Source organism: Triturus cristatus, chromosome 12 (genome assembly GCF_964204655.1).
Source record: "Triturus cristatus chromosome 12, aTriCri1.1, whole genome shotgun sequence".
Classification (NCBI taxonomy): Eukaryota; Metazoa; Chordata; class Amphibia; order Caudata; family Salamandridae; genus Triturus; species Triturus cristatus.
In genome coordinates, this window is record NC_140595.1 from 166,528,156 (window position 1) to 166,541,870 (window position 13,715).

The window sequence follows — 13,715 nt, forward strand, 5'->3', positions numbered from 1 at the left end:
CTGCAGCTCTGACAGCGGCTTCGTGCTCTGCACTACCACAACCCGCCGCAAGGGGGCGTCAGATGGCGCCCCGGTTTCACGAGATATGGAGTCATAACACAGGGCCCGGTCAAGGGGAGAGAAAAACACGCCCAGAGAAAACCTCGGGAAAAAACACGCCCCCGAATCCGAAAAGGACGGGGCTTTTTTTGCGAGACAAACCTCTTCTCCAATGGCTGGCCAGCATTTAAGAGGCCAGCCAATGGAGAAGAGGAGAGAAGAGGGGCGGGTTCAAGCCCCTCTTCTCCAAGTCATTAAATCTCGCAAGCGAGACTGCGCAAGCGCAGCCTTCGCTAGCCGAGACCTAAAAAACTCTAATCTCAGAGTTCATGACATGCGGGAGACTGAAACAGAGTCAAAATTAGTCTCCATTCCGATATTATTACGGATTCTAAATGGTTATATATTAAAATCTACCGTGCAATTTTGCACCAAAACCAAAGAATGATAAAAGGAACATGCACGAATCTCATGCACAGCTTGGTATAAATCTATTGATTCATTTTTGCTCTAACTGGCATCTGGAAATATTTGTATGCGCCAGAAAGTGCCATAAACTTCCATCACCCGAATTTGCGGCTCAAAATCTGACAAAAAGCTACCGAGGCGTTTTGAGCAAAATTTCCTGTAGGCTGGTCAAACGTGGACATATTATCGATCGATTAACGCTTTGCCTGTATAATGAAGGTTGAGAATCAGCGGACCAAACCCTCATCTGTGTTATTGCATGCATTCGCGTAGAAAATGCAGGTACCGAACACGTTCAATTATGTACCTCTGCTGCACGAGCCCTGAACTTAAAGTTTGAACCCCTCAAAAGGCGGATGAGAACCGGTTTGCTGCAGACATTGCTGCTGCCCGCCTTCTCCGGTAACGAGCACACAGGACCTCTAGCCCATAACAACTATTCAGCAGGGGGTAAAAGCCACCGCGCCTGCGCGCTGAGCCTTGTCGTCGCCTCGTGACCTGCCATAACACAAATAATAAAAGCCTCCCCGAATTCTGAAAGAATAATGGATGTTGCTCTGCAGCCTCCGCCGTCGCTCCAAAGTTCCGCGTACTGGAACCCTCCGGGCGTTCCGTCCTGCGTGACGTCATAGTCCGCGCCACCTCCCCGCACGAACATGGTGCCCAGCACTTTGTAGAAACGGGGCAAGGCAAAAGTGCTTTCTCCCCCCCCCCCCCTCTAACTTTAAAGAGACTGGATTTTGCAAGAACCCAAAACAATATTAAAAGAACCCCATTAAAAAATGCAGGACACACGGCCGAATATAATTGAAGCTCTCTGAATATGGAGGCACAGAGAGGATCTGCAAGAAGATTGGTGTGTAGATCTTTTATGTCTTACGTCTTAAGGAGCTGGGGTTTTGGTTCCGGAGTGGGCGCTCTTTGTTGATTGCTCGTGGTGTGGGAGGGGAAGCATACTTTTAGAAGGGGTTGCAATGGAAATGTAGTGTGTGTGGACGAGTGCATATGGCATCTGCAGCTAGAAGCTCACACCAGGGGAATGATAGCGCTACTCTCGCGTCCTGCCCTGCACAAGAATGCTGCCCACCAAGTCCACGGCGAACCTCGGGGAGACAGACGGACGACAGAAGCGCAGCCTTCGCTAGCCGAGACCTAAAAAGGCGCCAAAAACACAATAGAACCCTCGCCGTGGCGTACTTTTTAAAAAGAAAAAAAGCCAACCACACACACCCCGTCTGACAGATATTGAAGGTAACCAATCATATTTAACTGCGCGCGCTCCGTTTACCAATGACCCTTCTCCATACGGGGTTCACGGCACCTGAGGGCGGGCGGAAGGCCAAAAGACAGGTTGGATAACCAATTGTAGCCACGTTGGCCCCTGAGTGGCCAATGGTATTCGGCAAGAGGCGGTGTCGATGAAAGGGGCTGAGGGCGCCATGTAATGGAGGCGCAAAACTGTAAGCGGCCATTGATGAGACTGCTGGCGTGAGTGGAGCGTGCGGAACTGTGCCGAGAAGGAGGTCATTGGCGACGCGGGTACTTTTCGACACGCTTTCACCATATATATTGGAATTTTCTTTATATACGGCGTCTTTCATACGAAAATAAGATGGATATGAAGAAGCGTATCACGTTGGAGCTGAGAAATAAGTCTCCGGGCGAGGTAAGGTGTAGGAGAGGGCTGAGCTTGGGAATCTCGTTCTTGAGACCAGGGCGAGGGCAGAAGTCCACAGTGAGGATAAGCGGGCGCGTGGTAGGATGGCTTGGTGTTTCAGGCTAAAGATGTTATTTTTATTCCCCGGGTACTCGAGCGGAGCGGAGGTTCCCCCCGAGGCGCGTAGTTTCAGTCTTCCCGCCAGGTGCCCGCGCTGCCCCATCTCAGTTCTGGAAGCCTTCAAGTAACTTTTAAAACAAACAAAATCCCTATATATATGTTTAGGAAGGGAGATTTTTTTTCAGCTGTGTCTAGTCTGTTGTTGGGGTTTGTCCCCGGCTTTGTTTTTCCACGCGCTTAAAGGGATGTATGGGGGGGGGGGGGGAGGCTTGGCTTGCCTTGCATTTTTGTTCATCCATGTTGTATATCTTCCTAGTGTTTTGGGGCAGTTTCTAACGTGCTATTGGCTATTTTCGTAAAAAAATTCCCGATGTCGTGAAGTTTTCTTAAACTCCACCACTGAAAGAGCCGTACTGGCGGGGACCCTTACTATAACGTAAAGTATATTTGTTATCCGGCGGGTGTTTGTGTACGTCTCCCTCTCATAGAGGGTGTTTGACACTACCCGTGGCTTTATTAAAAATGGGGTGGGATGGGGGCATGGACGCCGAGACAATTTAGAGGGTTTTGATAACGGCATGTAGTAAAACCCTGCACCGATGCCTCGCAGACATGTTTTACAATCTCCTGTTGTGTACGTACGAGCGAGCCTCCTTTCAGACTTATTGTCATGTTTCACCCCGTGTAGTTTTGCATCGCTGCCTCTTAGGCGACGGAACTCCATTTCCCACGTGTGCGCGAAGAGCTGCCGATCCTCCCGGCTTGGTCTGGGAACTACCTGTCCCGTGGGATGCATTGATCGTCCTCCCAACGCCACAGATGAGGCTGCCATGGCTTCGGCTCCCCACGTGGGGGGCGGCCATGTCGCTTCTTGAGCAGCGGCGTGCTTGGGTTAGTCCTGCTGGGGGTGTGGCCACGGACGGCAGTTAGTTGCTGCTCTAGTTTTAGGCCCTTGTCCCACCACGTGTGGAGGCGGGCCCCACGTACCCTGGCAGATGGCTACTGTAACACCTCCCCGTGCTGCCAAAGACCGCACCTCTTGCTGGAGCCCGACAATAAGCGGTCGACAGCTGCAGCCCAACTTTCCCGTGCAGCATGCTTCATTCAATAAATACCTTATTCCAACAACCCAGCTGTCATTACTTAACAAGTACCCACAATGCGCGGCGAGTCTGTGCCGTTATGGCCTACTGAAAGATGTTTGTACCCAATTATACCTGTTATGGGTTCCACTCCTTTCGACACTGTTGATTTAACCCGATATTCCCCAGGACCCTTGGTTATGTTGTGGGCTGCCACATAGTTTGTATTTTGATTGCTTGTCAGTGGTTATGCCAAGCTTCCCATACATTTCTTTTGTCCACACACTGTACTACTCCCATATCGAAGCTGACATTCATTCCGGTCTTGGTGCTCACCCAGGCGCATTCTATGTCTTGATCTAATCGACTGACAATAGCTTTCGAAGTTAAGTCTTAGTAAGAAATCACGCTTATCAGGTTGCATTCTCCGCTTTCCTGCTGTTGCTAGTGCCAGATGGGCCTTACATCCTTCATGACACCGTATCTAGCCCTTGTGTGAAGTTCTTTACGACGGGGAAATGTCACTTCACCTCCCACTAAGCAATGAGAGTTTGCACAGTGAAATGTAACTGAATCATCTCATACAGGCACGCATAACCTGGTTGCCGCATGGCACACGACTTCAAACCTATGTCCAATGATAATACAAAACCTTTATTTTTCGGTGTATGAGTGGCTTTGTCAGGCAGAGTAGGCGTGGTCGTTTCTTGGGGTTGTTGAGCGATTCGTTTATTGATATTTCCTGTAGCACCAATCCTAACACATCTACAGTTTACTGGTATGTTTGGTAATTGATTAGTTGGTTACTCTCCCAAAACTTAAGACAACCATTTTGATCTGTGATTGTTATAATGTGGCTGTTTTTTTTTCTCCATTTGATGGCTCATCCTTTTTTTCTTCTTCTGTTTCAGGTGGCCGAGTTGGTACTTGATAGCTGTCGTTCCAGTAATGGCGAGATCGAAGGCCTCACGGAGAATTTTAAAGAATTGGAATTTCTTAGCATGGCCAGTATAGAACTGACATCTTTGTCTAAACTTCCAAATTTAAGTAAGCTGAGAAAGGTAAGCACCTTCAAAGTGGCATTTTTTTCTGTGACTGCCTTTTGGTTATTTATGCACAAGAAACATCAATAAATGTAAGGGCCGACGGGCAGAGAGAATGGGTCGAAATAACTGGGCGCAATTGACGTCGTGGCTTAATAGCAGGTGGAGATAAAGGAACAGCTCCCCTTGGGTATGCGACGGAGGGCTTGGGTAGGAGTTCTACATTCTTTTAAAACTGCTTACTGGGGCAAGCTACCCTTCCCCAGTGCTCGATTAGGTAATCTTGCATTTAGTGTGAAGCTTGTTATTCTATCAGACCAAGAACCTATATTAGTCGAAAGATGGGAGCCTAGACTATATTGTTATTTTTAAATGTCTATCTCTTAGCGCCTTACCATATTTAAGCAGACCTATGCATTTATTGAATTGAAGCTGTATTGCATATTTGCTCAAATATGTATGTCATTTATTCTTTTAATCACTCTGGATAATAAAACAAATATATTTTCTTCTGTAAAGGGCTCCAGTTGTTTATGGGAATTGTGGGTGGCCAGCAGGGAACAGATGACTTGAGCCATTTCGTTTCCTCAAACACTTTAATGTTTCTAATTTTCTAGTTGGAGCTTAGCGACAATGCTATTTCTGGTGGCCTGGAAATTCTTGTGGAAAAGTGTCCGAATCTTACATACCTCAACCTGAGTGGCAACAAAATTAAAGACCTCAGCACAGTTGAACCGCTTGTGAGTATGAGACTTGGTAGTTTTTACAGCCTATCTACAGTTTGTGTATTTGTACTACGCATTTCAATGAAGTATACAGAACTGGACTTGGATCACTGGCTTACAAACCCTAGAATTGCTTGGTCGTTAGTCTTACTTGTAGGACATCGCTTTTCAGTGACAGTATTTTAGTCTAACGCTTTACCCATAATATTAATATACAACTAGCCAAAGGCAGAACACAATTGTATTGTCCTGTTTAATTCGTTTTTTTTTTTTATTTTGCAGCAAAATTTGAAAAACTTAAAGAGCCTCGACTTGTTTAACTGTGAGATCACAAATCAAGAAGATTACAGAGAGAGCATTTTTGAGCTTCTTACACAAATCACTTATCTTGATGGTTTTGATCAAGAAGACAACGAGGCTCCTGACTCTGAAGAAGAGGAAGATGAAGGTAAGCTGTCAAAATTGATGGCCTTAGGTTAATGGTTTAATACTGGAATGTCTCCTGAATGTTCTGAGAGCACTTGCTTGGAATGTTCATTGTCGGCCTCTTTCTTGAACGCCTGTTCTTTAAGTTTGTCGTTTAAGGACATGTAACCATTTGTGGTTAGCAATGTATTCTATACGTGGAGTTTACTTAAGCCGTCGGAATCGTTTGTTATGCATTCTTGAGTTTTTTTTTCTAAACTGCATGTATGCTATACTTGTGGGCTTTCTGTCAGCTCGTTAGAAATCTGCTTTAGCTGCCCTCATATTGGACTTGTAGTTAAGGCTCTTTAATTTTGTTTGCAGTTGGTATAGGTATAAATGACAGCTTTTGGCTTGGGTAGATGGTATCTCTGAGTTAAAAGCTGTGACCGCAAAGTACTTGTATGTGTACGTTGTATAGAATTTGTCCATTTCAATCTATTCAACTTCCGGAGTTCTTATGGATTTTGTATATTATCAAAAGTTGGTTGTTGTTTAAACCATTCACGTTGAAGTGTCGCTGCCATGCTGCAGTAGTAATAGGAGACTCGGATTCAGAAAGTGGGGGCAAGACGACCTTACATTAAAATAGGCTGACCATTTTTTTCTGCTTTGAATGTGCGTGGGACATGTATGATCACAAAGAATGGTACGCGCAGCCCAGGAACAGTGATAACCATATTAAATCCCTTCACAGCAACCACAACGCTTTTCAGGAACACAGGTTCCTTTGATTTCCCCCCCAGTGCAACCTGCAAGTAAATCAAGTGTCATAAACATAGGCGTAGGACTATATATGGGCACTGAGTCTCAATCGAAGAGACCGGTCTTGAGTCTCTTTATGACGTCTGCCAGCAAGGGGGCTATATGGAGCTGAGGGGAAGCTCATTCCAGGTCTTGGCTGTAATGTAGAAGCGGCGACGGATGCTTTTTATTTGCTCTGTAGAGTGCCCATCCATGAGTGGATATTTAGCCAAACAAATTAGTTGGTGAACTCTGGGTGGACTAACTGAGCTAGTGCTGGCAAGACCATCTGACACAAACAAGTATGTTGCATTCATTTCCAGTGCCTGTCAGTACTTGCTCTCCAGCACAGAAGCATTGGTAAGATTAATCTGTTTGTGTACCGAGTGCATATTAAATGCAGATGGCTGTGCTGTATACTCGATATATTAGCCCCACATCTGCGCATACAGTTTCCGTCAAACACCATGTAGTATTTTTCTTTAAAAAAAAATTAAATTGCAGATCCATGTGGTCACTTAAGCATGCACTTTTTCAGATGGTGAAGATGAGGATGATGACGATGATGATGAGGAGGATGACGCTGGCCCACCCGGAGACTCTGAAGAGGAGGAAGATGTGTCCGATTTGGGGGAAGAGGAAGAGGAGGAAGAGGAAGAAGGTGTTGGCCTATCTTACTTAATGAAAGATGAGATTCAGGTACTTTTTAATCTTCTTGTAGGATCCTTCATTGGGCTGAGGTCAAGTGAAGTCAAGGCATTTGTGTGCATTGCACCTGTGAACCAATTGGCCTATTGTTACAGCAGTGGTGGGTAGTACGTCTCAAGTCGTGCTTATGGTGAAGGCAGAGGTAGTAACCTGCGGTTGACCATACTACTGTTTGAATATCTGCTACGTATATTTTCTAGTGGGGGGGAGGAAATGCAGAATTGCCTTTACTCAGTCATTCTACACCCAAGTTATTGTGTTGTGTAACCTGTTAATGGAGTTGTGATGCATTTTAACAACTTATAATGTAAGCAACTTTAATGTAAATCAGTGCAACTATTAAATATTTAGGAGTAAAGTGTTTTGCGTCGTTTTTTTGTGCCACGGGAGTATCGTCGTTAGAGACGTTCCCTTTTTGACCAGGAATGTCAGTATCGTGGCTATTGTGCCGATATAAATGGCAAGTCCGTTTTATGCCTTGCCTGCTTGCTTCAATGCATTATTCTAAGTGTAATCGATTCCTAAATTGTGTTCTGCAGGATGAAGAAGATGACGATGATTATGAAGGCGAAGAGGAAGAAGGTGGGCAATCGGACTTTATAAGCCTTTAGCTGGTTTGCACCGATAAGTTGGGCAACAAACGCTGAGTGTTAATATTACGAAGTCTGGGTTTTTCAATTCTGCATTCACTGTAATCATGTAGCATTAGGTACAAGATAGTTATTTTTATTTTGTGTGATTGTTGGTTGCTAGCAAGAAACGAAATCTAGCATCGACTCCCGGCCCCCCCGAAATACCGGTTGAGTGGTCCACAAGGAAGTATCGTTCGAAGAACCGTTGCAAGGAACTAGTTGCGAGTGAAGCAACACATCACTGGTAGCCAGCTAATGCGTATGGTTAGTTGTCATACAGGTATAACAGATGGTGTTCAAGCATGGCGCAACAAGTGGGTAGGGGATACGACCTGATAGAATGGAAACAGTACACTGGTAGTGAAAGAAATTGAAAAAGGATAATGCGCGCAAGTCTGCATGGCTACAGTCTGGATCATAGTGTTAACTGCCAGTTTGTAGAACTAAAAAGGTATAGGTGAGCCGGCATGTCGAGTAATGTTTAATTTAATGAGTCCCAAGTGTTTCACCTGCAGTAAAAGCAATGTCTGGGGGGATGATTACCCTTTGCCTGGTATTCTGAGTGAAAATAAAGTAGGGGATTTTCCGAGCTGTAGCATTGTATCTATACACTTTTTTTTTCTGGGCTCCTAGGTTCCGACATGATGGGAGGGAGGATTTACTTGCAGTAGCTCCTGGCCCCACATGAAGTGCTCAAATAAGTAAATCACTAAGCTATCAAGCCATGCTCGCTTTCCCTTTGTAGCAGTGAGGCCACTTACGTCCAGCGTGTCGACTTGTAATAGTGTTACTGTAGCAATTGGGGAGATGCCTATATGCAATAACCAGTTTTGAAGACTCAAACAATATAGTTTATCCGTTTAACAAAATGCAGCCTGGTAACTCTGGACTAATCGCCCTAAGAAATTGTATTTGACCGTAATCGCTCGTAAATATGAATCCAGGCAGGTCAAATCTGTTTTTACCCTAACAAGGACAATAGAATAAGCAGCACACTTACGTTTTAGCACCACATGCGTTTTACAAATGCATGTTATGCACAGACTCATTTGGTATGCATATCTGCGAAATGTACTTTTGGCGACTGGAGCAACGCGTGAGCTTTATCTTTGTGATTAATCCAGTGCCTTTTTATAGTAAATACTTTCTTTAAACATGTACTTCATATTTTCATGGTGTTTGTATGGTTTTGCTTTTGGGCTCCTCGGCGCCACCAGTGTCTAGGGGTGATGCAGCCAATGTTACATCTCTGATTTACTTTACTTGTGACGTACGCAGCATTTTTATCATGACTCTTTTTTATTCCAGAAGAGGCATCCGATGTGAAAGGAGAGAAGAGAAAACGAGAAGCCGAAGACGAGGGTGAAGATGAGGATGACTGAACGAACTGACAGATTTTACGGAAGGGACAGACCCTTTCATGCTCCACTTGACAATAGCTATCATGCCTATATATATATAAATATATATCTCATGTACTATAGATTCCCCCGATTGAAGAGGACGTGTCTTTTATAGGAAAGGTGTGGTTTTTAAACTATTTGCCCTTTTTTTATCATTCCAACTAGGATGTGAATGCCTTCTAGTCACTCACATGCATATAAAAGATTTCCTTCCCTCCCCTCCCATGTTTGATTGCTGTATTTGTTTTAATATGCTCTATCACATTGAATTCATGCAGGTTCATTTTTTTCTGTTGGCCTCGTTTGAGGCCTTGAAACTTATTTATAAAGTAGCTGTGTATATTAAAAATTGCTGTATGGTGATGGATGAAATGGCATATCCATCATAACCATTTGTAAAGTTGATTATTGTACATGGGATTGAATAATCGATCTGCAAATGCCATTTTTTGGGGGGTGGGCGTTGGGGGAGAAGACGCTGCAGTTGAGATTGTAGATGAAACATAACGTGTATTGGATTGGGGACTGTAAATTGTACCCAACTTTTTAAGAGATTGAAGTTGTTGGCCAGATTTTAAAATAGTTTGGTCTATTTTTTTGTGAATTAAAATATTAGAATAAGGACTCTTTACATTGTTTTTCTCTTGCCACAAATTGCTGCTGGCGAGGCTATCTCCCTAATTTACTTCCCCTTTTTGTGTGTATAATCAAATTGTAACTCATTTGTGGTGGCCCTACTCATGGCATTCTTGTTTGAGCAAGCCTTAGTGCTGCTTGAATTAATCCTTAAGGCAGGCAATCCATCAGTCTATTAATTGGATGGTCTATAAAATCTGGATGCTTAAGAACATTGGTCTCAAGGATGCAGTTTTCAAATATTGTGCTGATGTACCCATATAATGCTGCCAGTTAAAATCAGTTTTGTTTCATTGGCGGGTTGTTTCCCTTCACCCCAGGGTCTGTGTATGGATGAGTTTTATATTTGTGAAGATTTTTGTTCTATTTAAAACAAGGCTGTTTTCTATGGCAGTTTGTATATAGTGTTTTTTCCGTAAACTTCCAAGTAACCGATTATGTGGAACTGTGTTTTGAATAAAGCCATGACAGTGTTAATACATTTTAGTTGCAGTTTCCTAAGTTAAATGGATCGAGGCAGTGTGAAAGATCACTTTGGATGTTCATAGTGCCCACTACTTGACCACGCTGTTGTGACTTGCATGCCCAGAGCAAGCCAAGTTTTTCTCCCCTACTGACGCTAGTTTTGTATTTTATCGACTTCTCGATGTGATTGCAGCAGCTCTTTGTTAAAGGCCTGTGTCTGATTTAACAAGAATTAAGAAAAGCCAATAAGTCTTGCCTATGCATGAGCTAATGTTAGCCATGTTGTAGACCAGCATGGCTCAGTTGGTTAAATATAAGAGTGGAGTAAATTGCTGTGCAGTGACAGTGTTGTAAAGCAGACTGTCGTAGAAGGGTATGGAGTGGTGTAGTAAAATGGCTAAGTGTCATTGAGAGACGTGGAGGGGTGTAAAGCAGTGTAGCATGGGCTAAAGGGTCAGAGTGGAGCAGGGACGTAGTGGTGTGGGGTATGCATGGTCTGGTAGCGCGCTGCAATTACAGACAACACTTTTTCAATCAAAAGGATCATTACATTTCCACTGACGTGCGGTTTTACTACTAGCACTGACCCACGCACAATGGTTGGAAATGGCATCACCAAGGGTATTGATTTGATCATAGTCCAATGTTCCACCACTCTTCAGAGTTGCAAAAAAAAAAAGGGCTTTATTTGTGCTTTCAACGTTTATATTCTGAAATAATTCCACAGGCATTTAAATCGTGTTGCATGCTGGGAAAAATAAATTCTACAGGGTACCCAGCCAGAATTGGCACAAAAATCCCCTCACTTTAAAGCCAGAAAGAAAAGTAAACACTAAGCTCCCTCGGGTGACAGTCTGGCATTTGGCCCCCGTCTTTGAATGCACAGCAAAAGTAACTATTTGAAGGCCTGTTTACAGAAAGCGAGCTGTCAAAGAATACAGGAGGAGGACTAACTCAAGCTGGATATCCCAAATAAATAGACAGTGAATGCAAAGCAAGCAAATGTGAGTTACAAAACCAAAAGACAGTGGTAAACCACGTGAAGGATGCATTTCCAGGGAATCTGTCAGAATGTCGTTAGTAAGCTGTTTGGTGGGCTTGGACCTAAAAATGAATTTTTGGATGGATCGTGTGAGATTTAGTTTGACAACATGTAGATCAGCATTTTCAGTTGCCTGCCGGGTACCTGGCTTTGGTGCTGAAGGCTTGGCTCAACCTAAGTGTTCTCAAAGCTTGTAGCTCAACTATTCACAGCTGGGCACTATTTTACGGTTGCTCTGAAATGTGTACCTCCCAGCAATATGTTGGCTCTGCACGCCTTTCAGCCACCTCTAAGGCAAGTGGGTTTATTTGTTTATAGGTAATCTGCTGAATTGGTGGTGGCTGGAATGACAATGGCTTCAAATGTGTGCCATAGATGGCACAGATACATATGGTGCATACCGGTTTTAAACACCATCTACATAACCTGCTTTAAAAACCTTAATGTTGAACTTTTCATGAAGCTATAAAAAAAAGTTGGCAAGTATACAGCTGTGGCACGAGCTTATAGTTCATTTGTATACTTAAGGAGCATCCTCAACCTAACTATGCTCGGCATACTACAGTACGAAATTAGTCTCCTATCAGGCGAATTGCTTGGCCTATAGTGGGGTCCTTCAAGATTCTCAGCCTAGTGCTTCATGACTTCAATCGTGTTATGGAAGAAAGCAATACTGGGAACTTAAAAAAAAGTATAGAACTGCTCGTTCTGAAGGGTACTTCTGACTGCTGATTCCCTGCCATGTAAATATTCACCCAGACATCAGACTGGAGGTGGAAAACAAAGGAGGGTGATTTTGCTGGACAGCAACCTGTACGTCCTCTCACCTTTTTTGTTTGTCTTCCACATTCTAGTTACCTCTTATGGTGCTATCCATTTTGTCTTCCAGATCAGTACTTTCTGTCCAATGGCATCCACAACTTGTCGAAGAGGCAATAGGGCTTGTCATGTGTTGAATTTCCCATTGTCAGTTGACTTTCTACTCTTTTTCGAGAGTGCAATATTGACCACAGGCGTCCCTTAGTGATTTGTGCCTAATCTTTTCTAGCATTCATCTTTAGTATAACTTTAATCCCTTCCCACTTGTTATTCCTCATGTTTGCAGTAAGCAATGATCTCTTCTGTACTTGCTAGGTATTTTAGTTGCAGCAATCCAATTCCAGTAAGATTGCCAGTTAAAGTGCCCTCGGCATAGTCTAGTGTGTTTATCTCCTCGTGTTACTGCCCATCCACTGGTTGTGCAGAGGTGCCTGTGAAGGAGGCAGCCTTTATTTACAGTATAAATGTGATTAAGAAGTGCACAACACCTAAATTATGGTGCTCAACAGTGTGTGTTCTGCTCAACCCATCTTTTGGAACGTGGTTTAACCATAGAAATTCATAATAAGCAATGCAAACACCTAGAGAAGCAGTCCTCACCCAGCTGCAGACTGTCCTAAAACCTTTGTGATGGTCCAATAAGTTAAAGTACAGTCTAGAGGTAGTGATAAAGTGTACATTCAACCAGTTTTACAGGCTGTAAACAAATACAACTGATTTCGTTAGCCACTAAGCAAGGATGCCTTGGACATTTGCCCCTTCCACAAAACTTGGTAGAGAACATAATGTCTTGGCAACATTTTAAACTTACTAGAAATAATGTTTTGTACAGCATTGGATAAAGTTTCTAAGCATTGTAAACAGATGTTATTATGAACCAATTTATGGTACTCCCAACTACTGACCTTGGAAAATACATAAAGATTCACCAATATGCCGATGATTTAAACTACGTGGAAGTATCTTCTGCTTCAGACAACCAATGCTTCAACCACTGCTTGCACATCAAGACCTGAATGTCCAGCGAGCACGGGATGCTCAACCCCCCTCCAAGATAAAAAACACAGTACAAACCTGACACAATGACATGAACCTTGACCTTTTCAAACCTGTCATCAAATCCAAGTCATTTGAATTTATGATGGGTATCATCTTGCCTTCAAGGAGCAAATTGCCAAAATAAACAGTCAAACCATTTCTTCCGTAAAGGGACTTCAGATCTGCAATTTAAGCCCTCTTACGCCTGTATGTGGATGGTGATGCTGCCCTATTCCATCACCCCCCAAGACTCCATACTGGCACCCCTTAGTGGCATACATGGCCGAGCATGATTCATCCACGACCTGAAGAAATTGATCACATCACCTCCATCCAGATGGCACTCCATTGGCTTCCTTTGGTGGTGGCCTGCACAATCTTCAAACCCATTTATTGTGCAGACAAGCTCTCTGATGGACGTCGGCACACCTGTTTGCAGGGCACCATCAGACTGCAGATTAATACGTGTAAAATGGATTAAAAAGAAGAAAGCGGGTCATTTCAGTCTATGCACCTAGGATCTGGAACAACGTCCCTGTATCCACCCTGCCCCACCGCTGCTTCAATTTAAGAAAAAAGAGTTGAAGACTCCCCTTTAAACAACGGTACATCACAATGCATTAACTGTC

At 43.7% G+C, this 13,715-nt stretch overlaps 1 protein-coding gene across 2 annotated transcripts; it reads left to right on the plus strand.

Moving 5' to 3' along the window:
- Window positions 1-989: 989 nt before the first annotated feature.
- On the plus strand, window positions 990-10,203 carry ANP32E (acidic nuclear phosphoprotein 32 family member E). 2 transcript variants are annotated; one of them, XM_085638468.1, is made up of 7 exons: window positions 990-1,363; window positions 4,278-4,427; window positions 5,027-5,149; window positions 5,417-5,582; window positions 6,882-7,042; window positions 7,591-7,633; window positions 8,992-10,203. In XM_085638468.1, the coding sequence occupies exons 1-7, from the start codon at window positions 1,331-1,333 to the stop codon at window positions 9,063-9,065; spliced, it is 750 nt and encodes a 249-aa protein (XP_085494594.1). In that variant the 5' UTR covers window positions 990-1,330; the 3' UTR covers window positions 9,066-10,203. The 2 variants fall into 2 exon arrangements, with proteins under 2 accessions (XP_085494594.1, XP_085494593.1); XM_085638467.1 differs by lacking the exon at window positions 990-1,363 and adding an exon at window positions 1,891-2,173.
- The last annotated feature ends 3,512 nt before the right edge of the window (window positions 10,204-13,715 follow it).